The 24436-nt window shown below is 47.1% G+C and overlaps 1 protein-coding gene across 3 annotated transcripts in view; it reads right to left on the bottom strand.

The window, feature by feature from the left end:
- Positions 1-23809, bottom strand: part of LOC147111000 (FERM domain-containing protein 4B-like) — a 354890-nt gene extending 331081 nt beyond the window's left edge. For 2 of the 3 annotated variants that reach the window (XM_086001453.1, XM_086001454.1), the window contains exon 1: positions 23376-23809. In XM_086001453.1, coding sequence (XP_085857579.1) covers positions 23376-23468 — 93 coding nt within the window. In that variant the 5' untranslated portion in view covers positions 23469-23809. The remainder of the gene's footprint in view (positions 1-23375) is intronic. The other variant, XM_086001455.1, reaches the window with a different exon arrangement.
- Positions 23810-24436: the final 627 nt, after the last annotated feature.

Here is a 24436-nt window from a genome sequence, read left to right as displayed (position 1 = left end):
CAGAGCTAGGTACATGCCCCATTAGTCTCAAAACCTACTCCGGACAGAAGGTGGACATTTTGGGGGCAGCCGAAGTACAAGTGGAACACAAAGGAGTCACCAAAGAGCTTACGGTGGTAGTGGTAGCAGGGTCAGGGCCAAACCTGTTAGGGCGAGGGTGGATCAGTGAGTTGAGGGTGGACTGGCAGGCAATGAATAAAATGGAGGACAGTACAGAGGCACTGCAAGAAGTGCTGATGATGCATGAGTTAGTGTTCAAGGACGAATTGGACACCTTAAGGGGAGCCACAGCCAAGATTCATGTAGCCAGTGATGCCACGCCTCGTTTCTTTAAACCAAGGTCGGTACCTTTTGCAAAGAAAACCAAGGTTGAGGCGGAACTAGATCGCCTGCTAAAGGACAAAGTAATAGAACCAGTGAAATTTTCAGACTGGGTGGCACCAATAGTCCCGGTATTGAAGCCCGATGGTAACGTAAGGGTGTGTGGTGACTATAAGTTAACAGTGAACAGAGTATCATCACTGGAACAGTACCCCATTCCGAGAATGGAGGACATGTTAACATCGCTCGCTGGGGGAGAAAGATTCAGCAAACTGGACATGAGTCATGCGTATCAGCAGATATTGCTAGATGAAGAATCAAAAAAGTTTGTCACGGTGAACACGCACAAGGGGCTGTTCACGTATGCCAGGTTACCATTTGGTGTCAGTTCTAGCCCAGCAATATTCCAACGGACAATGGAGGGCATTCTGCAGGGCATTCCAAAGGTGGCCGTGTACTTAGGTGATATTCTGCTAACAGGAAGTGACGATCAGGATCACTTAAAAACACTGGACAAAGTGCTACAGCGGCTGGAAGAGGCGGGGCTACGCCTGAAACGGAGTAAGTGTAGTTTCATGGAGAAGGAAGTTACATTCCTGGGACATCGGGTGGATGCCACAGGCCTCCATCCATTACCAGGGAAAGTGCGGGCAGTGCAGGATGCACCGGCACCCACCTCAGTGACTGAACTGAAAGCCTATCTAGGGCTCCTGAATTATTATAACCGGTTTCTTCCAAACTTATCGATGCTGCTGGCACCCCTGTACAAACTGCTGAGAAAGGAGGAGCCATGGCGTTGGGGGCCAGAGCAAGCGAAAGCGTTTCAGCAGTCAAAGGAGCTACTTCAGTCCAGCAGGGTGTTAGTGCATTACGACGAGAAGAAGGAGCTGATAATGTCCTGCGATGCATCACCCTATGGAGTGGGGGCAGTGTTGGCTCACCGCATGCCAGATGGAGTGGAAAGGCCCATCGGGTTTGTTTCACGCACGTTCACAGCTGCGGAAAAGAACTATTCACAGCTTGATAAAGAGGGGTTGGCCATTATATTTGGAGTAAAGAAATTCCATAAGTACATATATGGGAGGAAGTTTGTAATCAGTACTGACCACAAGCCTCTTATTAGCTTACTGAATGAGATGAAAGCGGTGCCTCAAATGGCATCACAGAGAATAATGAGATGGGCAGTAATACTAAGAGCCTATGAATATGTGATCATGTACAGAGCCGGCAAGGAAAACGGGAACGCGGATGCTCTCAGCCGCCTGCCTCTCTCAAAATCTCCTCACAGTACTTCCCCTGAGGAGCACGTCCTGATGCAGGATCAGGAGATCAGTCCCCTGATGACTTCAGTGCAAATCCAGGGCTGGACAGCCAAGGACCCCGTTCTGTCAAGGGTCCGTGAGTATGTGTTGAAAGGCTGGCCAGATCACCGTGAGGGACCGGAGTTCGCGCCGTACAGACAGAGACAGCACGAGCTCAGTGTCCAAGATGGATGTGTGCTATGGGGAGCACGCATCATAGTCCCAGAGCGGGGACGCTCTACTTTGATGGAACAGTTGCATCAATCGCACTCAGGAATGACTAGAATGAAAGGACTGGCTAGGAGCTTCCTGTGGTGGCCTAACTTGGATGCTGAAATTGAGTCAAAGGTAAAGTCATGCACTATATGTCAGGAACAGAGGAAAGCACCTGCCGGGGCACCACTCCATCCCTGGGAGTGGCCCAGCAAACCCTGGAAGAGAATTCACATAGACTATGCGGGACCTTTTATGGGCAAAATGTTTTTGGTGCTGGTTGATGCTCACTCAAAGTGGATCGACGTTTATCCAGTGAGCTCTGCAACGACTGATGCCACACTGAATTGTCTCAGGAACAGCTTCAGCACGCGTGGTATTCCAGAAATGATTGTATCCGACAATGCACAGTGTTTTGTAAGTGAAGGGAGCAAAGAATTCATGGTAAGGAATGGAACCACACATGTCACCTCGGCTCCATATCACCCAGCCTCAAATGGGTTAGCCGAGCGAGCCGTGCAGACTTTTAAGGAGCTCATGAGGAAGAGCTCAGGTGACACCCTGGAGACCAAGCTCAATAGAGCCTTGTTTAGTTATCGTATAACATCCCAAGCTACCACGGGGCTTTCTCCGGCTGAGTTGATGATGGGGAGAAAGTTGCGGTGCACGTTAGACCTGATACACCCAGATCTCAAAAGCAAGGTTGAGACAAAACAAACAAACCAAAAAGCGTACCATGACAAACATACTAAAGCTCGCCATTTCGCCATAGGGGACTCTGTGTACACCCGGAACTTCGGTTATGGACCTAAATGGATACCAGGACTAATCCAGGACATTACAGGACCTGTGTCATACTCCATGTTACTAGGGGATGGTCGAGGGGTTTGTCGGCATGTGGATCAGCTTTTCAGCAAGCAGCAGGGGGAACTGCCTCAGATGGAACAAAGGGCAGTAGAGGAGGCTGTTCCAGGACCCAGCACGGCTTATAAGGTGCCAGTGGACACTGGTACTGCCAGGCCACAGCGGGACAGAGTAAAACCAACATCAGAGACTACTCCAATCTCAAGTGCGAATGAATCTGAGAATCCACCACAAGTGGAATTAAGACATTCACAAAGGATTCGCAAGCAACCAGAAAGACTTATACAAACCTGTTAAATTAGTCAGGGGTTAACCATGGTTAGAGCATACTGGTTAATTAAAATGTAGTACCTAGTAAGGGTTATTGTTTAAGAATTGCATACGGCAATCTTAAGTGGGGAGGAGTGTAGTAACCTGGGAGGTTATGAGTAACCTGATCCACCAGGTGGTGCTGTGGCAATTGCTCTCCTGAGTTAAGTCTGATCTGTACTGGTTGTACTCTTTGTTTTTGCTGCCTCATGGCAGAAGCTGTTATGTGCAAGTGTTGATTAAACCATGTTAAGGAGTTAACCTGTGTCTGTCTCCATCTATGGCCACCTCAAGATACCACAAATCTATTCTACATTAACAGGGTTTATCATGGGAAGCATATACTATATTGGAGTATAGAAAAATAAGAACATTTCCTGTCATTTACAGTTTACAAACCCTCACAATCTGGTAGTCCTGTGGATCCTATATGTGCTTTAATGCAGTTTCAAGTCCTGAAGTCACAGATTCAATTCACCTGCAAGTCCAGTGTTTAAGCTCATTATTCCTTCACATGCTACATCATAAAGTCAATATAACCTCAGGCCATATTCCTTCAAATGGCAGCAACACAGCAGCATGGCACCACAATGTAGAGTGTCATAAAGAAATTTATCACTAAAATATTAGACACAATGATGCATCCCTCAGTGATTTTAAAATGGTGAACTAGTCTCAAGGTTCAGGTGATGAACACAAGTTGCTCAGATGTCTCTCTTGCAGTTTATGGCATCTTGTGAACCGCTCACTTTGTAAATACCTGCCAGTTCCCCTCGAAGTTACACACCATCCTGACTTGGAAATATATCGCCTTTCCTTCATTGCCTCTGGGTCAAAATCCTGGAACTCCCTCCCTAACAGCACTGTGGGAGTACTTTCACCATACGGACTGCAGCAGTTCAAGAAGGCGGCTCACCACCACCTTCTCAAGGGCAATAAATGCTGGCCTTGCCAGCGATGCCCACATCACAGGAACTAATTTTTAAAAATCCATTACCCTCAATTTTATTTGATATACGCAGCCCTCTGAATGGTGTGATGTTATTCTGTTTGGTGGACATTGCAATCACTTGTTACACCCTTGGGCCTAGAAATTGAGTGGGCTTAGCGCCCAATTAGTGGCGCTAGAGGGCCTTGCGCCGGACTTATAGCCGTTTTGCAAATTGACTTGGGCCTTACCATCGGCGTTAGCCGGTAGCGCTGCGCCGGCACCGATGACGTCATCGGTGTGCGCAGCGTCCCGGTTGCCGTGGTAACCCGGCCCCAAGCCCAAATTCAGTTGCGCCCGCCTCGCCCGTGGCAGGCGCAACTAACGAATGTGAAAAGTGTTCTTACACGCCTTTGCGCCGGCGCATAAAGGTGGAGCGGCGGCCGGCCGCGTTCCCGGCGGCCGCCTGCCCGCACCTCCCTTCCCGGACTCCTGCATCACCCCCCCCGCGGCCCTGATGAGTGTGTGCTGCGAGCCCGGCACTTCCCCGAGGTGCCGGGCTCAGATGTTGGGGGAATCCGCCGGACAGTTGTCGGCTGCAGGCAGCTCCTCCTTAACAGAAGGAGGAGGCCTGCAGTTCCCCAGCCTGCCGCACCGCATCGGGTGCCGCAGCGGGGGATTAGCGCCGGGAAACCCAATTCAACGCCCGTTTTCAGGCGCTAAAACCCTCCTTTAGCGCCCGCCGCCCTCTGGGGCCGGCGCAACCGAATTTTCGTCGGGCGCTGCCGCATTAACGCTGGCGCAAAATTTCTGGCGCTACAGCCCTGGCGAGCCCACAACCCAATTTCTAGGCCATGTGACTCTCCTTCCAACAACCAGTAACATTCTCCTCACAAATGTTGGTCTTCTCGGCAGCTCAATAAAAACTCTACATAGTACCTTTCCATTGTTTCATTTAAAAATTACACTTAGTAAACACTATATAAAATAATGAAATATTAGGTTTCCACTGGTGTTTATAAACTTGGAGAACTCCGACCTCCATCATTTTATGTCTAACAATCTCATTACTGTTTAAAATAGTAAAAATGCTGAAGAAGAATGTGGCATTTGCACATGGGAAGTCAAGCCTGTCCAGTTTAATTGTTTGTCCAGGATGACTTTATTGACAATGGTAAGAATCAATAATGTCATGCTAAAAATAATGAAATAGCTGCACTATGAAGGTAATGGATGAATGAAGCAGCTTCTATATCAGGTGGCAGTAAAACAGGATGTGAGTGCTGACAGAAGATAAACATGACCCCATCTTCCAGGGAAACTGAGGCGATTTTAACCTTACTCGGCAAGCAGAAACCTGGAGGGTGGGCAGTTAAAATCTCCCTGGCTCTTACCTGTCTGAAAGTTATTAAACAAAATTAGGGCTCATGGTATTGGGGGTAATATACTAGCATGGATTGAGGACTGGTTAACGGACAGAAAACAGAGAGTAGGAGTAAATGGGTCATTTTCGGGTTGGCAGGCTGTAACTAGTGGGGTACCACTAGAATCAGTGCTTGGGCCTCAGCTATTCACAATCTACATCAATGATTTGGATGAGGGGACCAAATGTAATATATCCAAGTTTGCTGGGTGGGAATGTAAGTTGTGAGGAGGATGCAAGGAGGCTTCAAGGGGATACAGACAGGTTAAGTGAGTGGGCAAGAACATGGCAAATGGAACATAATGTGGAGAAATGTGAAGTTATCCACTTTGGTAGGAAAAATAGAAATGCAGAGTATTTTTTAAATGGTGAGAGATTGGGAAATGTTGGTGTTCAGAGGGACCTGGGTGTCCTTGTACACAAATCACTGAAAGTTAACATGCAGGTACAGCAAGGAATTAGGAAAGCAAATGGTATGTGGATATGGGGATAGTGCAGGAAAGTGGGGTTGAGGTAGAAGATCAGCCATGATCTTATTAAATGGCGGAGCAGGCTCGATGGGTTGAATGGCCTACTCCTGCTCCTATTTCTTATGTTCTTATGTTATGTTCTTATGTTCTGCCAAGATCGCAACATCTGCAATTTTAACCTGCTCTCTTGAGCAGGCAGCAAGGACACCCGCCCAGAGCCAACAGGGTCCTTCTTTACATATGCATGTTGCGGTCCGATGACATCATTGAGACCCGACTGTAATTTTAACTTAGGCCTGAGCGGGGAATCCACCTGGCATTAGAGTTGGGGCCAGACTGGCCAGCGTATGTCCAAAGTTTATGATTGCTCAATGCATTTCTGAGGACAGTTTATTTCTGTGAGCTTATGCAATAAACTTAAATTATTTTGTAATGCTATTATATTCAGTCTATGCCATCGATCTGAGCAAATGCCTCAATGAAGTGAAAAAGCGCCAGGGCCTGTCACTGCAAATGCACTTTAATTTGAAAATGTTTCTTTTATTAATTTAAAATTGAGCAAGATGGAAAAGTGTCCTGGCTTCCTTAAACCCTTTCTTGTGAATTGCCAATGATTTAAAATGCCACATGGAACATCTGATAAGCACATATCCTACAAGGAAATTCCTCCTTCATGCCACCCGAGTGCAGTAATTCACTCTGGAATACTGATCCGCAGACACTGGTAGTCATCTAATGCCTCACCCAAGTGGCATTCTTCATGTATAAACTAGTCAGTGGTATTGGTAGGGAATTTGGAAACAGCACAGTCAAATTCAAACCTGTTCTCACCTGACATCCACAGGCGAATTTTGTACTTTTTATAGTGAGGATTGTCAGTGCTGGAGAGTGTATGTGTGCCTAATATCAGCATCAAGCATTCCCTGGGCAAGTAAAAGCTCCAGTTGCTTTTCCCCAATGACAATATACATTAACCACCAATTTCAGAAGAACACACTGTACTGCTTTGTGAGCCTTCTATTTCCCATACAAACCATCCTTGTGGTCTCTGAGTGAGTTTATATTGTGGCTTCAGCATCTGGTCACTCAGAGCTGGAGTGAGAATACCCAAACTCACACAATGAACCCAATATTTACTTGGGACCGGGAAGAGAGCGGGGGTAGTGTGGGGGTTGGAGGATTTTAAGATGGGAAACCTGGAATTATGGGTTTCCTGGACATCCTGCAGAAATTAACTTCAGGGAGTCTTTTAAATTTTTTCAACAGGATTCCCGCCTGACAGCCAGCCAGATTGACAGGCTGGCTGCCTGCCGGGCAGGAAAGCAAACGGGGAGTGGATGTCAGGTAAGTCTGACATCACAGGGGAAGGGGGTTCGGACATTGCGGGGGGGGGGGGTGGGGGGTAGGACATCGCAGGGATCCGATTGTGTGGAGGTAAGCTTGTTAGGCCTAGGGGAAACACTCCTGCTCCACCTGGCCCACAAGCAGTGCAATAAAGGCACTTTCCTCATGGATCCAGCCCTTCTCGCCTCCTTTTACTTGCTGGGTTTCCTGAGGCTCAGGAATCCGGGCCTCCATGTGTTAAAAATTAAAATCCAGTTAAAATGGAGGCACACAGCCTCTATTTTAAAATTTTTACCTTCCCACCCACCTGAACCCACCCAGGGTAAACATCCCCCCCCCCAATGTTTCTTTAAAATTTCTCTCAAGTATTTTTAAAGTATCTGTAAGGATTTTAAAATTATTTTGAAGTATTTTTGCCATTTTTTTGAGGTTTAATGTACCATACTGGGCCTTGGGAACCAATGGGTGCTCCCTTAATCTGCTTCTATTCCTCTGGGATGCCAAACTGAACAGGCACTGTAGGTGGCCTCCAAACCTGTCCACTGGTACCCAGGCTTTCCTCTCTACAGGTACCGATAGGCTACTTCACAGTGGCCCCCTCAGCAGAGCTTCAGAAGGCCCACAAAGAAACAACCAAGTTTCCCAACTGCCAGACAGTTGAAGGTATATCTCATAGGGAGACGTTCGACTGACTAAGATCCAAAGCTACTGCCAAATGAGTCCTGCCATCACAGTCCCCGTTTGGTAACAAACTCAACTAGTCACTGGCTGACATTTACCCTCCTTTACAATTTGGAGATCATTCTGTAACTCCTTCATGCACTTTGCCCCCAGTCATTGTATGCATAATCCCGTCAGCAACAAAAATATCTCACTGACAACAAGTCTGCCAACCTTCTGTTTAAGACCACTGGCTCCCTTTGGTGGCTACTCTTATGTTCCCTTTCAATCTTAGCCTCTCCTACTTGTGCTACATTATCAGGAGGTTCTGAAGTGGTTGACTGCAGGAGCTTTGGGAGATTGAAGTGGCACTTCTTTGTCTTTGGTCCACACTAGAAACTAGCCTCAGATTGCTCAGGCCGATGACTGTTCTGGCGAAGGGTCATCGACCTGAAACGTTAACTCTGTTTCTCTCTCCACAGATGCTGCCTGACCTGCTGAGTATTTCCAGCATTTTCTATTTTTATCTCAGATTGTTCAAACTCACTCCACATAGGACCCTTACAATAGTAGAAAGAGAAGACTTTTATCCCATCGGTCTAGACAGAATTTGAACCCAGGCCCAGAGTTGAAAGTCTAGCCCGCTCATGCCACCCAGGTCTGCCCAAAATCTTTTATCCATCATTCTGGTTTACATTTGAATCATGGGCCCAGAGATGAAAGAGCAGTATGCTGATCCATTGCAACACCCAGGGCCCGATTTTCTGGATCATACAGGAAATTTTCGGGTTCCCCGAATGTTGGGTTCCGACCCGAAAAAAAATGGGTCAGCCAGCTGCACGCAATTTTCCCTCAAGTGGCCAATTAAGTTCCAGCGTGTGGGCAGCCTTGCTAATTGTCCATTTCCAGTCAGAAAGCCCCACAGTATGATGTCATCATTCGTGATGCTTTTAAAGTGTCCAGCAAGCTTCTCCACCTCTGCAGGCTTCTCAACCTGTGTTGCACAATGGCACAGGAGCCTGCACCAGCTGCTGCCAGCGGCAGCGGCAGAGGCCGAGCTGCCGCCAAATTCAACGACACGTCACTGCAGACCTTGGTGGATGGGGTAAGGGCCCACAGGGAGGTCCTCTACCCTCGCTCAGGGAGGAAGAGGCCTCCTAATGAGAGCAGGGCTGCCTGGATGGAGGTGGCTGCAGAGGTCAACTCTCTGGGAGTCACCCGTCGCAGCTGGATGCAGTGCAGGAAGCGCTTCCATGACCTTCACCGCACAGGGAAAGTAAGTACGAAGTTTCCATCACCCTCAACTTGATCCCCATTGCCTTTCCCCAACAGCACTCAGCTTCAGCAATCTCTTCCTCCACATCCCACTTCACAGTCACATCCATGCACCCTTACCCATTCCGTATCTCTCTATGCTCACATTCACATAACTATTCCACCATGCAGCCCTCACACTGCCTCTCACTCTGATGCTTGGAACACAAGTGACAACACACAGGGCCCTTGGTCTTGCAGCCTCACAACATCTTTGTCTCCTTCTAAGCATCTATGCTATGCAACCTCTACACTCACTCCTGCACTCTCACTCAAACTCCACTTGTCTCTCTCATTGCAGGAAAAGAGAGCTCACAATAGACGAGAGCGTGCGAGGACTGGAGGAGGACCACCCTCAGTCGCCCACCTGAGCCCCTGGGAGGAAGCAGCGATCGAGATTGCTGGGGCGGACGTGCCTGTGGATGCTGGGGCAGGAGAGACAGGAGCAAGCCCGCAAGCTGGTGACAGAATAGTTCCCCATCTCTCTCATTCACATAGCATGAGTTGCTGATATGATTCTGAAGCCACATCATTTGGACTTATGAGCATATGCCAAATCCAATGTGCAAGTAGCCTTGCCATCACATCTCTAACTCTTTCCTTTACTCCCCCACAGGACCATCCGGAGCCCCCGTCGCCACTGCCGAGGAGGAAGAGGCTTTGCAGCCAGACTCCTCAGAGGAAGCTCCAGCCTCTGAGGGTGCAGCGTCAGCAGAAGTAAGCGCACCCAGCACCAGCACAGACACTCACACCTCGGTGGGACCTTCGGGACATAGAGTAGAGTTGTCACCTGGTGTATCACAGCTCACAAGTGAGCATCAGCAGATTGTGGAGACAGGGACAGCAGTGGAGAGTCCTCGTCGGAGGGCACAGGGCTCTGCCAGCTCAGCTCAGCTGCATGTCGACCCTATGCCTCTGGGTCCATCCGCAAGAGAGGAGGTGATGGATCTCCATGTACAGATGCAGGAGACTCTGCGAGCTTTTGTCTCCAGGGTCGCTGCGAGTGTGGAGCGAATGGAGGAGTCCATGGCGAGCATGAGCAGAGCCTTATTGGAGTCATTGGCGCATCAAAGCATCACCACGGAAAGGATGGCTACCTCCGTGGCAATGCTGGCTGCAGCCGAAGAGAGGAGGGCTGCAGCCGAGGAGAGGAGGGCTGCAGCCGAGGAGAGGAGGGCTGCGGCCATGGAGGAGCTTAGTCGCCAGGGTGTCGAAAACATGGTGAGTGCTCTAAATAGAATAGCATCTCTTGAGGAGCCATCTATTGAGCACCGAAACCAGACCTTCATGGAAGTCCCTCTGAGCAGGACTTCCAGTGCTGAGACGGGTCCCCATGGCCCCCCTGATGTGCAGCAAGGTGCTCTCCAGCCACTTGCAGGCGCTGAGGGGGAGCTGACCCATGAGAGGAAGGTTGTTGGCACACCTCAAGGAAGTGGGGGCTCCTCTCCACGCGCTCACACTTCCATGCCACTTCAGAGCCCTCGGTCAGAGGCCCGCCGGAGTCCACACCCCAGTGAGATAGGAGTCTCAAGCCGTGCACAGCTGCAGGAGCAGCAGACTGCTGGCGAGCCCTCACAGGCTCGCCACCCCAGAGGACGCCCGCCAAAGGTGTCGAGACAGGCGCAGCAGGAAAGTGAGCAAGGGGCCTCCACATCTGCTGAAGCCACAGAGGTACCACTATGTAGGAGCACGCGTAAGAGAAAAATAAAGCACCACTAATCACAAGGGTAGTCACTTGGGTGAAAAGTCTTGTAAATAGTTTTAATGCCATCATTTTCCTGTACATAAAAAATCTGGTGGCAACTGCTGCAGTTATGGCATCTGTCATTTGGCGAATGGGGATATCACATAGAGGCCTTAGGATAACTTGCAGATGTCAGCAAGCTGGTCAAATAGGTAGGAATGTGCAGGCATGGGCCACTATCCATGGTCAGTTAAGAAGCAGTGAGGCTGCAGTGTTTGATGTACCAGGCTACGCAAATCTGACCAGGATGAGCGCGTTCCTTGCATTCCGCCCAGCAACGTTCTCGCACACTGGTGCCGCTGGTTGGCGGGCCTCTGCAGGATGCTCGTTTCCGTCCTCCTCTTCCTCCTCCTCCTCCTCAGCATCATCCTCATCCGAGGCAGCTCTGTGAGGAGCCTCTTGGTCCTGTGGAATTGGCAAGCCACGACGCTGTGCCATGTTGTGAAGCACACAGCATACCACGACGATTTTGGAGACCCTGGCTGATGAGTACTGTAGGGCTCCACCTGATCTATCGAGGCATCTGAAGCGCATCTTCAGCAATCCGATGGTTTGCTCGATAATGCATCTGGTGGTAATGTGGCTGGAGTTGTAGCGCTCCTCAGCTTCGTTGGCTGGTCTCCTCAACGGCGTCATTAGCCAAGAGCGCAGGGGATATCCCTTGTCTCCAAGTAGCCATCCTTCAAGTTCGCTTGGCAGACTGAATAGCGGAGGCACAGTAGACTAGCGCAGTATGAAGGAGTCATGGCAGCTGCCAGGGTACCTGGCACAAACATGCAAAATCACCTTCTTGTGGTCACACACCAGCTGAACGTTAAGGGAGTGGAAGCCCTTGCGGTTGACAAAAACTCCTGGATTGTGGTGGGGTGCCCTAAGGGCCACGTGTGTGCAGTCAATGATGCCCTGCACCCTTGGAAAGTCTGCCAGCTGAGCTAATCCAAGCGTTCGCGCCCTCACACTTGCGCGATCCCTGGTGAAATGGATGTGATTGTGCACGAGGGCAAAGAGGGCATCGGTTACCTGGTGATGCAAGTGTGTGCTGCCACCTGGGAGATGCCGCTGATGTCTGCTGCTGATCCCTGGAAGGAGCCTGAGGCATAAAAGTTGAGTGCGGTGGTGACTTTGATGGCCATTGGTAAGTAGTGTGGACCTGGTGCTCTGGGCTCCAGGTGTTGCTGCAGCATTGCGCAGATGTCAGTCACTACCTGTCGCGAAAGTCGGAGTCGCCTCTGTCATGTTGAGGTAGCTGACCCTGCGTCTGTAGACCCTGTTTGGAGGGTATCTCCTGCGCCGACGGCCTTCCATGCGCTGGCCCCTTCTGGCCTGTGCTGCCCCAGGTGGCTGAGCCGCAGCCTGCCGCTCCTGCTGGTGCTGCTGTTGTTGCTGGTGCTGCTGTTGCTGGAGTTGCTCCAGCCTCCTCTGCTGTTGGAGATCCTCTAATGCCAGGAAGGGAAGGAACAAAAGGCTTCCCATGCTTCTGGCAGATGCCTCCGTTGAGGAGGCGCTGAGTTAAGGTGCTGAGAGGGGCTTCCCAGGAGTTCACACTGGAGAAGTGTGTGAGGCTCCAACCTTCCACAGCTGTGCCTAAGCCTTCAACAAGTTGCCCCAAGCCTTCAGCAACAAGGTCCTGCAGCCTGCAAATGCTGTCTGATTAAATCTCTTCAGTCCTGATTGACCTGCAGCTGAAAGCAAGCAAGCCAACTCTGCGCATGCCAGGTTTCATCAGCGGTGTTCCCACCAGGTGTGTTTTACGTGGGGAAATGCTGAAAATTACAAGGGCCCTTGAAAATAGCATTAAACATGCCAATAATTGATCATTAGGCTCCCGCTGACCATTCCTGCCTGCGGCGGGTGGGACTGAATCGGGTCGCGCTGAAACACGGGTGCGAAAGTCGGGCGGGCCGGGGAATCGGGTGGGGGTGGGGGGTCGCGACCCCCCATTTCTGCGATTTTCGGCCCCCGCCCGCCTGAAAACCCGCCCGACGGCTGGGGGAAAATCGGGGCCCCAGTCTTCTTGGAGTGTCTGTACAAAATTTAAAGTTCATTAAGTTATTTTTACTGCATTGTATCAGACTACATCATGGAGGAGTTGGATGTAGATTTGATCCCCACTCTGTTAAACTCCTGTTTTTAGTAGATCAGAGGAAAAGTCAGCCCTGTAATACTGTGGTATTCATTTTCCACAAAATGAATGAGTCCACGCAGTAATAAGCTGCTATTCATTATGTGGTAATGAAGCTCATGCTTGATGTCTGCTATGTGTTGATCCAATTTAACAAATAAATTTCACAAAAATAAATAAAAAGTTTGTTTCTACTTATTACCAGGAATAGATTGGTTATTTTAGTTGTAGGCAGATAGAAGCTGCTCTTATTAAATGCTCCATGTGGCTAAACTCTGCTTTTAGATATCTGGGAGGGGGAAGGGATTGCCACTGCAACTTTATTCTGATGAAATCTCACTGCTGACCACCCAACTTCCCTTCCTGGTCCCATGCTAGCTGACATTCCAAATGGTTCCCTTTCCTCAGGTACTTTCAAATCTGCCATTATTACCCCATCTCCTCAAAAAAAAACACCCTTGACCAGTATGTGCTTGTAAACTACCACCCCATCTCCAACATCCCTTTCCTCTCCAAAGTCCTTGAACGTGTTGTCACCTCCCAAATCCGTGCCCATCTTTCCCACAAGTCCATGTTTGAACCTCTCCGATCAAGTTTCCGTCCCTGCCACAGCACTGAAACAGTTCTACACAAAGTCACAAATGACATCCTCTGTGACTGTGGCGCACTATCCTTTCTCATCCTTTCTGACCCTTCTGCAGCTTTTGATAAGGTCAACCACGCCATCCTCCTCTAACACCCCTTCTCCCAGGCCCAGTTGACTGGGACTGCCCTTGCCTGCTTCTACTCTTACCTATCCAGTCGTAGTCAGAGAATATCCTACATTAGTTTATTTTCCCACGCCGCACTGTTACCTCTGGAGCCCGCAAGGATCTATTCTTGGCCCCCTCCTAGTTCTCATTGACATCATCTGAAGAGATGATGTTAGGTTCCACATATATACTGATGACAACTAGCTCTACCTCACCACCACCTCTCTTGACCCCACCACTACCTTTGTGTTAGACTTCTTGTCTGACATCCAGTCCTGGATGAACCGCAATTTGCTCCAATTAAACATTGGGATGACCAACGCCATTGTCTTTGGCCTCCGCCACAAACTTCCATTCCCTTCCTTGGCCACTGTCTCAGGTTGAACCAGACTGTTCACAATCTTGGTGTTCAATTTGACCCTGAGCTGAGCTTCCGACCCTATACCTTCCCCATCATAAAGACCGCCTACTTCCACCTCCATAACATTGCCCAGCACTACTCCTGCCTCAGCTAATCTGCTGCTGAAATCCTCAAACATGACTTTGTTACCTCCAGACTCCACTATTCCAATGTTTCCCTGGGTGGTCTCCTGTCTTCCACCCTCATTAAACTTGAGCTCATCCAAAACTATGTTGCTCACATCCTAACCTGCGCCAAGTCCTGCTCACCCATCACCCCTGTGCTCACTGACCTAGATTGGCTCCTGGCCCACCAATGCCTTGAATTTAATATTCTATCCTCTTGTTCAAATCCCTCCATGGCATGGCCTCGTCCCTCTCTATCTCTGTAAATTCCTCAGCCCTACAACCCTCCAAGAACTCTGCATTCCTCCAACTATGGCCTCTTATGAATTCTCTGCTCCCTTTGCCCCACTATTGGCAGCCGTGCCTTCAGCCGTATAGGCCCCAAGCACTGGAATTCCATCCCTAAACCACTCCACTTCTCTCTCCTCCTCTAAGACCCTCCTTAAAACCTACCTCTTTGATCAAGCTTTTAGTTCCCTACATTACAACAGTGACTACACTTCAAAAGTATTGGCTGTAAACGCTTTGGGACGTCTGAGGTCATGAAAGGCGCTATATAAAGGCAAGTTCTTTCTTTAGTCCAAAAGCAAAATACTGCGGATGCTGGAAATCTGAAATAAAAACAGAAAATGCTGGAAGTCGACCCTTCTAATATCTCCTTCTTTGGTTGGCTGTCAAGTATTGTCTGCTTATGCTCCTGTGAAACGCCTTGGAACATTTTCCTATGTTAAAGGCACTATAAATGCAAGTTGTTGTTGTATAGGAAATTCCTCTGTCGCAGTCCTGTCATAGACAGTTCAGTTGGCAGCATTTTTTCCACTGTTTTCATATTTTAGTCACCATATATAACCAGAAAATTACCACGGTTGAAGAGTCCAACAATTCCACAGCTTTGGGCTGGTCATTCCAGAAATAAGAAACAACACAAAATAAACAACAGTCCTGGGAAGTGCTTTCAAGAAGACACAAAATGACATGTTATCATGTCTAAAACCCCTGCTGACTTTCCAAGTATAACTTTTGGGCCTGGAAGAAATAACTTGCGGAGACTACTAGGGTGGAATTTTCATTTAACTCCTTCCCCTATCTTTGCTACAGCCCCACTCAGCCTCCAGAGCTGCAGTCCTGTCACACACTGAGTGCAGCACACCGGCTATTTCTGAACACCAAGGTATGATATCCTTCTTCTTAGGCAGACTCTCGGAACCGAGGATGACTTGCTTCCACATTAAAAATGAGTTCTCGGGTGACTGATGAGTCCATGATGCGGGACCTACAGTCTCTGTCACAGGTGGGGCAGACGGTGGTTCAAGGGGCGGGTGGGTGGGGTGCTTGGGTTGACGTGCGCTCCTTGCACTGCTTGCGCTTGGCTTCCGCTTGCTCCCGGCGAAGAGACTCGAGGTGTTCAACGCCTTCCCGAATGCTTCCCCTCCACTTTGTGCGGTCTTGGGCCAGGGATTCCCAGGTGTCAGTGGGAATGTTACACTTTTTCAAGGAGACTTTGAGGGTGTCCTCGAAGCGTTTCCTCTGCCCACTTGGGGCTCTCTTGCCATGCCGGAGCTCCGAGTAGAGCGCTTGTTTTGGGAGTCTCGTATCAGGCATGCGGACAATGTGACCCGTCCATCAGAGCTGATTGAGCGTGGTCAAAGCTTCGATGCTGGGGATGATGGCCTGAGCGAGAACACTGACGTTGCTGCACCTATCCTGCCAATGGATTTGCAGGATCTTGCGGAGGCAGCGTTGGTGGTACCTCTGCAGTGCTTTGAGGTGCCTGCTGTACATGGTCCATGTCTCTGAGGCATACAGCAGGGCGGGTATCACTGCTGCTCTGTAGACCATAAGCTTAGTGCCAAGTTTGAGGTCCTGGTCTTCAAACACTCTCTTCCTCAGGTGACCGAAGGCTGCACTGACACACTGAAGGCGGTGTTGGACTTCGTCATCGACGTCTGCCCTTGTTGACAGTAGGCTCCCGAGGTATGGAAAGTGGTCCACGTTGTCCAAGGCCTTGTCGTAGATTTTGATAATCGTACTGTGTGGCGGGGGCAGGTTGGTAGAGCACCTTTGTCTTGCGGATGATTAGTGTAAGGCCCATGCTCTCGTACTCTTCGGTGAAGGTGTTGACGATGGCTTGGAGTTCGACCTCCGAGTGAGCGCAGACGCAAGCATCGTCTGCATACTGTAATTCGACGACAGAGGATGGGACGACCTTGGATCTGGACTGGAGGTGACGGAGGTTGAACAGTTCCCCGTTTGTTCTGTAAATTAGCTCCACCCCAGCGGGGAGCTTACTGAGGGTGAGATGGAGCATTGCAGCAAGGAAGATCGAGAAGAGCGTTGGTGCGATGACACAGCCTTGCTTGACCCTGGTTTGTATGTGAATTGTGTCTGTGGTGGCACCGTTGGTCAGGATCACGGCTTGCATGTCGCCATGAAGCAGGCGGAGGATGGTGACAAACTTTTGAGGGTAGCCGAATTTGAGGAGGACACTCCATAATCCCTCATGGTTGACAGCGTCGAAGGCCTTTGTGAGATCAAAGAAGGCTATGTACAGCGGTTGGTGCTGTTCCCTGCATTTCTCTTGTAATTGACGTGCGGTGAAGATCATGTTCATTGTGCCCCTTAGTGGGCGGAATTCGCATTGCGACTCTGGGAGGAGCTTTTCGGCCACTGGGAGAAGGCGATTGAGGAGGATTCTTGCGATGACGTTCCCTGTGGCAGACAGCAGGGAGAATCCTCTGTAATTACCGCAATTGGACTTGTCACCTTTCTTGAAGATGGTCACAATTACGGCGTCTCTGAGAGACCCTGGCATGCTCTCCTCCTTCCGGATAAGAGAAATGAGTTCATATACTCCACCATTTGTGGATGTTGGCTGCAGTTATGCATGAGTTCACAGAAGTTGACACACATTCCTGCTCTACCGTTCTTTATGAATTCATCTAGTGTGCTGGAAGGGCCATAAACTGCAAATAATAAAGTGCACTCCTAACAATGGGTGCAATCTCCTGTTCCTCCCTGACTACAGGCATGATGATGCACAACCAATTACAATTGCACAATGACAGTTTGCATATTACCAATAAAGCTAATATTTTTAAGGTGTGAATAAAATCAGGTTTATGTCATTAATATCAATTCCACATTCACAGTCTAAGGACACATTGTGTTGTCAGGTGTATTAGTGCAGTTGCTCTGTTTGCTTTCTTAGCTTGCAAAACTGTTCTCTGGAGAGAGGGTGGTTGAATGTTCCTTGTAATATGAAACACAACTGTGGTGCAAAGATTACAACTATTGTTTGCAGCTGCCAGGGAAGTACAATAAGATATTCCTTTCAAGGATCCAGCGCTCATGTATTTCCAGGCTCGGCTTTTTGTCTTTGTGCTGCACAGATTGATTTAGGTGAACATAAACCAGGACCCAGCACAACAGTAAAATATAATCAGCAATCAATGAGACTAGCCTGCTGGCATATTCTCTGACTCAAAAATATAACTGTGCACTGGCAACTTGAATCAATGTTGGCCGTGCACGCTTCTGATGCATGCTTTTATTAAAAACTCTTACTGTGCTTTAGAACATATTCAAAAACAGATTTTACTACCTTCTTGGTGCCAACTGCCAATTTCTTGAATAAAATGTAAAACAAATGTAAACCTTGCCACTCCAAAGCCAAATGGAGTGTGGAACTGTCGTCTTTCAAGACAATAAGCCCAATATGACCGGCAGCAACCACCAAGGCCTAGTGAAAGAGGGGTCTCCCTTGGTGCCAGGAGGTTGTGGCCATCGACTGTGGGAGTCTCATACCACAGGAGCCAGCAGCCAAAAAGCAATATAAAAGCAGTTTAAAGGGAACAACAAGACTCTTCCAAACTTTGTTGATCTGTCCAAGTGACTGGCAGGAAGACACGTCCATCCCTTTATCAACCTAAATATTTATAGGAATCCTATGCAATGTGCAGTAAATAGGTTTTAACCCAGCCAGTAAACTAATCTCCTGTACAATTCCATTGCCAATATAGAATAAAATGATGTACCAAATAAGTGAACATTTTAATGTTTGAATTGCAAAAACATTGTATCAGAAGGTTTGGACCTCTCCTAGCCATTGACAAAGGTACAGTGGCCAGAAGGAATGTTGCAAATCACAACTTCAGAACAGTTGAACATGCCCAGGTGTTTCTCAGTTGTCCCAGCCTTAATAGACATGCCTATAGCATCTGGAGCAGATACTACAGACCACTTCCTGCAGCAGATCTGCAATACAAAACGTACCATTCAATTTTGTGTACATACAGTATTCAGACTATTATTTATATACTGTAAATGACAAATGGTTTTGAGCTGACAGTTTGTCAGCCATGGAATGTTCTGAGCCAGTTATGTGTTTTTCTCAATACTGAGCCATTGTTCCCATATGTGCCTGCATCAGCACAAGTGCAAAAGTTCATGACAGTTGATGTTACTTTCCTTGAAACATTACATACATAAGATACACATGTACTATGGTGCTTCTCCAATGGTCTTCTGACTGACCTCCCATTTTGAATCCTCCATGAACTTCACCTCCTTCAAAACTATGCTGCTTACCTATCATCCCGTCCTTACTGACCCCCGTTGACTCCTGCTCACATCCTTGTGTTTTACATGCCTCCCCCCTCCCCCACCACCCTCCCCCCGCCCCCCACCTCCGCTTTGCTGCTCCCTAACTCTGTAACTGCCTCCAGCCCCCAAACCGTCTATTCCTCTAACTCTGGTCCCTTGTGCACACCTACCTTCTTTTGCCCATCATTAGCAGCTGTGCCTTTAGACACCAACTCCCCACGCTCTGGAATTCCCTCCCTAAACCCCTTTGCATCGCCACCTCCCTCTTTTCCTGTACAACTCTCACTGAAACCCACTCTTTCTTTGACTTGCCATCTATTTTTCCTTAATCCTCTGTGAAGCAGCTATATTGGCTGTAATACACTTTAGAACCTTCTGAGGTTGTGAAAGGTGCTATATAAATGCAAGTCTTTCTTTCTTTCTATATTAAAGACACTATGCAAATGCAAATTGTTCTGAAATATGTTGGAAAAGGCAATGCCATATATAAGCCTATTTCTGTTGCGTTCAGCTGAGTGAACAGAAAACCATAGTAAGCATCTATCATATTTTCAAACTTGGAAAATTCGACTGATACCAATGGAAATCTAATATGGCATTGCACAAAAAAGATTCTATCAGGTGGCAGAGCATGGTTTAATGTGCTATTGATTATGCAAACCCCTTGATAAGTTAATGCCAGAGTACCACGACAATCTGGCCAAGAGGTCAGCAGCAAATGAAGCTGTTCTTCTACCTCTTGATATTGACATGAATCAAATCCTGGTCTAATATCAGATTTATGTAACATGGAACCGACCACCTAACACACAATAGATTTAATGGTGAGTTTATTTTATTCAGTGCACATCAATGAATTGCACAAGTGAGATCTTGTATGGGGATTCACATGGCTTTCTTTTTATTCCAGTTTGTTTATTTTTAGTTGGTTTCTGAATAGTGTCCTGTATTGACAGGTAAAGGAGGTAATGGGACATGATAGTTGTGGTGCCTGATATACCTTAAATAGCTACAGAGACTGGTAGTTATAACTCAAACAGTTGGCTTTTAATAGCTTAGAACTGGACAGAACAGAACACACATGTTAGCCTTCTGACCAGCTTCTCAGAAGTGAACTAGGAGGCGGAGCCAGGGGCGAAGTAACAGATCAGGACAAGCAATGGCACAGCAGAGTGGTATACAGTACATCAGCATTCCTGGCCAACCAAGAAAACAGCAGGGTTACAATAGATTACAATAGGAAACTATACACAGGTAGAATAAGGTATATACTTATAAGACTTATTTCACCACAGTGCCTGACAGATATAGTTGTGCCTCACTGCTAGGAAATGTTTAAGGGTGACCCAAGATGACTCTCTGGTGCAGCGTTAGCCTGGCTGAGATCAGGAACTCAGTAGTATGGAAGGTTGTGTATCTGAACCCACACTCTGGCACTGCATTACCATATGTTGATGCTTCAATTCCCTGCACAACTATGGTGCTCCTGCTAAATCTGCTTTGAATACACGTTGATCGTGGTGCATTCACCAATAAAGAACTTGTATAAATCGCTTCCTTTATTACTTCTCCATCTAGCCTTTGCGCAGATTCTAATGACAACATTAAAAAAGTAAAGGAGGGGTTTAACTGCATGAAGACGTTAGACTAGAAATTACTGTTGGTGATACAGGTTGACTATCCCTTATCCGAAAACCTTGGGACCAGCTGTGTTTCGGTTTTCGGAAATTTTCGGATTTCAGAAGGTATTATTTCAGACTGGGAAACTCTGAACATTAAATTAATTTGGTAATTAGTATTTGTATTTAATATAAATTTTAAAAGTTCAGGCTACCTCTTGCGACTGTTCCGTGTCTCATTCCCCTTCCTGCTTCTCTGTGCTGCCGCTCACAGTCTGTTTACAGCTCCCCCTGCTCCGTGTCTCATTCCCCTTCCTGCTTCTCTGAATTCCTTGACTTAGCGGGGGTCTGGGGCTCGACTGCCGCCGCCAGTTGTGGGAAAGCCGGATATCGGCTGACTCCTATGCTAAGCTGGTCCGCAAATCAGGTCGGGGGGGGGGGGGGAGAAAAGACTATATCGGACGGGCTGCTGCAGCTATCGGACGGGCCGCTGTATTGTTGGGTTCACTCTCCCGGTACCTCCTTCACACTGCCCGGCTCGGCCTGCAATCTCCTACCCAGGAGGGAACTCTGTGACCCTCTGCCCTGCTCACAGGGAAAGGCAGAGCTCCCTCAGTCACACTTAACATCGAGAGTGAAGGCCGGCGTGCCGACAATCTGCAGGAATTCTTGTTCTGGGCCCCGGAGGACCACTCCTGTCATGTTTTGTGCCACTCGGGCCATGTTGTGCGCACGACTTACGCTGAACGAAAAAACTTTCGGTTTTCAGAGGTTTTCGGTTTTCGGAAGTTCGGATAAAGGATAGTCTACCTGTATTCACTGACAAATACTTAATTTGTTTGAATGTTGTGACTCTGTACCCTATTTTAGTGGAGGTGCAAACCCATTTTACATAAACACCATTAAAATATAGGACAAAGGAGTGTCTCACAAATGTGTTAAGCATTTGACTGCCAACATCACCAGAAGTAATTTCTAGGCTATTATTACCTGCTCTCGGTTTTTCTGCCTTACCATAGTCTCTGGTAAAGCTATCCTGATCACTCCACTGCAGAATGATTAATGACTGTATATCATACAGTAGAAGAATTTAGAAAAAAACCTCACAAATAAACAAACCACCAGACTCACATTGTTATGCTGTGCAGGTTTTTAAGGCAGTTTATCTTTAAAATTAATAGAAAGGAAGGCACAAAAGGCCAGATTTTTGATTACAATTATTTTTTTATTATTGATTGCAATTATTTTCAGTCAACATTAGTATAATAGATGTTTTAGCTTATCTTTCTTAGCTATAACATTATTTTATAGGGAAGAAAATATGAAGAAAATTGATGCACGAGTGTTTGGCAGGATGATTATAACTGTGGAGTTAATGTACATCTTATTAACATTGTTCTAATCAGAGTTATACATCCGCACGGAAAGAAGCCTGTAATTTATGTGGAGAACCATGGATCTGCTGGACACAGTCTGAATAGCAGTGTTGGAAAGGTGGTTCCTTTGAGTCATGTGAGCGCAAAGCACTAGCAATAGCAAAGCAAACCTCCAATAATCCTGCACCATTCTCCAGCACTGTAAAAATTAAAAGTCCTGTCTGCTTTAAAGGAGCCTGGGTACAAATACTGAACAGTGACACAATCTCTAATCTTCCTTTGATATAATCCAAATAACATATACCATGCTCGTACCAATAAAGATACAGTGTGACCCCCTGACTACTACAAAATCATTCTCTTCTTGCTGCTCAGCCAATGCTTTGTTCTCTGCTAGTTAAGATCTAACCCCTTCTTTCATGGTTAAAATCCGTTGGACACGGACTGCATTTGGTGATGCCTCAGGTAAACAATATGAAACTCCAGTTATGTTTACCTCGAACGTGGTGATGCAATTAATCACACAGGTGCTTGCAAGAAAATGGAATTGCAAGTGCACAAAGCTTTATAGAGATTGGCAATTAAAACAAAGAACTCCTTTAGCTATCCCTGGAGCATTACTGTAATAATCACACAGCTTTCCAATTTGCGTGCTAGACAAGGACCTGAATTTCCACAACACACATTGGGAATCTCTTAATGCTTTCTAAAAATCACTCCTTTTATGCACACCAGCAAGAGTATAAATAAGTAATGGCTTCACATTATAATAATGCTTTAAATTATTAATGGGCTTCATTTAAATGAATAAATCAACACAAAGTTGAGTTTATTTCAATATCACAGCTGGCCCTGTTTAAGTGCAGATATTAAACTACCTCCACCCCAAGTTCAGCTAAATCAGTTTAATACCATGGTATTCCCACAGAGGAGGCTGTATAGTTTCCCTTTGCAGTCAGATAAACCTCTTGCAAACCCTTCACCCAGACTGGAATCCTAAACAGCACACATGCCAACTAAAATAGACCAGTAAGAGTATCTTTGATATCAGCATGCCATATACTAAAATCACTATGAATATTTTCGTGCACAAAGTATAGTCTGATTTACTTGTTATAGAAATCGTATCAATAATACATAAATACAAAAGAAAACAGGCCAGCTGCAGAGCACACCAGGTTTAATTACGTGTCGTTCAAAAGCTAGTCCATTGTAGAGAACCCCATTGTATTCGAGATACAGACCCATATTCAAACAGAAGTTTAAACCAGAAGTGTTTCCCATTGTTTCAGTTCTAAGGTTACTGCTGACTAGACAGTTTAGTATCTCAGTCGGCTGTAGCTGCAGAACTGTGAGTGGCTAATTGTCCACAGCTTTGCCTGTGGCTATAATTCACACTGCAAACTGTCTGTGTGTATTGTGCGTACCACAGTTTCAAAATTTAACAGAGAAACAACCTTTGAAAATACAGTTAGAGATAAAGCTCACCTTTCTCAGGGGATGCCTTGTTTGCTGTGCAGTCGTTCTCCTATTTTTTTGGTATCGCCTCTCCAGATAAAACACAGGATGCTGGCTTCCCATACACAACACAACCTTCTGCTAATTCTTCACTTTTCCTTTCTCTCGCTCCTCAGTCCTTCCCAACATGTGAGGTTTCAGCTTGTTTGTCGGCTCTGCTTTTTAGTCAGGAAGCTGTCTCTGCATATCCAGGCTGTTTACACTCACACGCCGCCCCACCACGCCTCACAGCCTCTGCTTTCCCTTTGCAACCACACAACCCCCTGCAGCTGCTACTGCCAGTGTGACATTACTGCCTTCTCACGAGCTGATGCACAGCTCTGATGGAATACAATGAGGCAAGGGAGGTCCCTAGTGGTAGTAAGGGCTCCCTCAGAACTCCTGCCATGTCAGGCAAAGGCTTTCACCAGCCAGGGAGCTTGAATGTGCATCAAATCCATACACGCATAATAGACATCGGGTAGTTAATTAATAGCAGCAACACCACCTCCCTTACAATACTTCGTCTGCCTGCATTGAATGCAAATACCTGAAATATTAATGCACATTGGAGCTGCTTATTGTTGCAAATTTCTGTAACAAAATTTAGCTTTAGTTTGGTTATGAACTCAGTCATAATTATGAAGGGTTGGATAAGCCATAAATATGCACTGATAAATAGAGGGGGGAGGTTAGAAAACAGTTATATGATTTCAGATATAAATGATACACATTGATGAACCAATGGAATATGATTTATATCTACTCGTGGACTGACCTGGAAACACACTGTGACAGTCACAAATGAGTAATGCTCAGCATTATGACTGGGACATATATCATATCCTACATGTCCTTAGCGTGAATTTTCTATTGATGATAAAAATGAAATATAACTGTAACTTTGAAAACTGATTGTAGATTGCATAGTGGTTCGACTCACATCACTTTTTCCTCAGTACTGTCAATTCTCAGTTGTGGCATCAACTCCATAAATACAAAAAAAGAATGGAGTTAGCATAATCGACATAGAAACATAGAAGATAGGAGCA

The sequence above is a fragment of the Somniosus microcephalus genome, chromosome 11 (assembly GCF_052327205.1).
Source record: "Somniosus microcephalus isolate GS21.2 chromosome 11, FLI_Smic_1.0, whole genome shotgun sequence".
In the NCBI taxonomy this organism is placed as follows: Eukaryota; Metazoa; Chordata; class Chondrichthyes; order Squaliformes; family Somniosidae; genus Somniosus; species Somniosus microcephalus.
The sequence above is the reverse complement of the archived record's forward strand: the minus strand, read 5'-3'. Positions and strand labels throughout refer to the sequence as shown.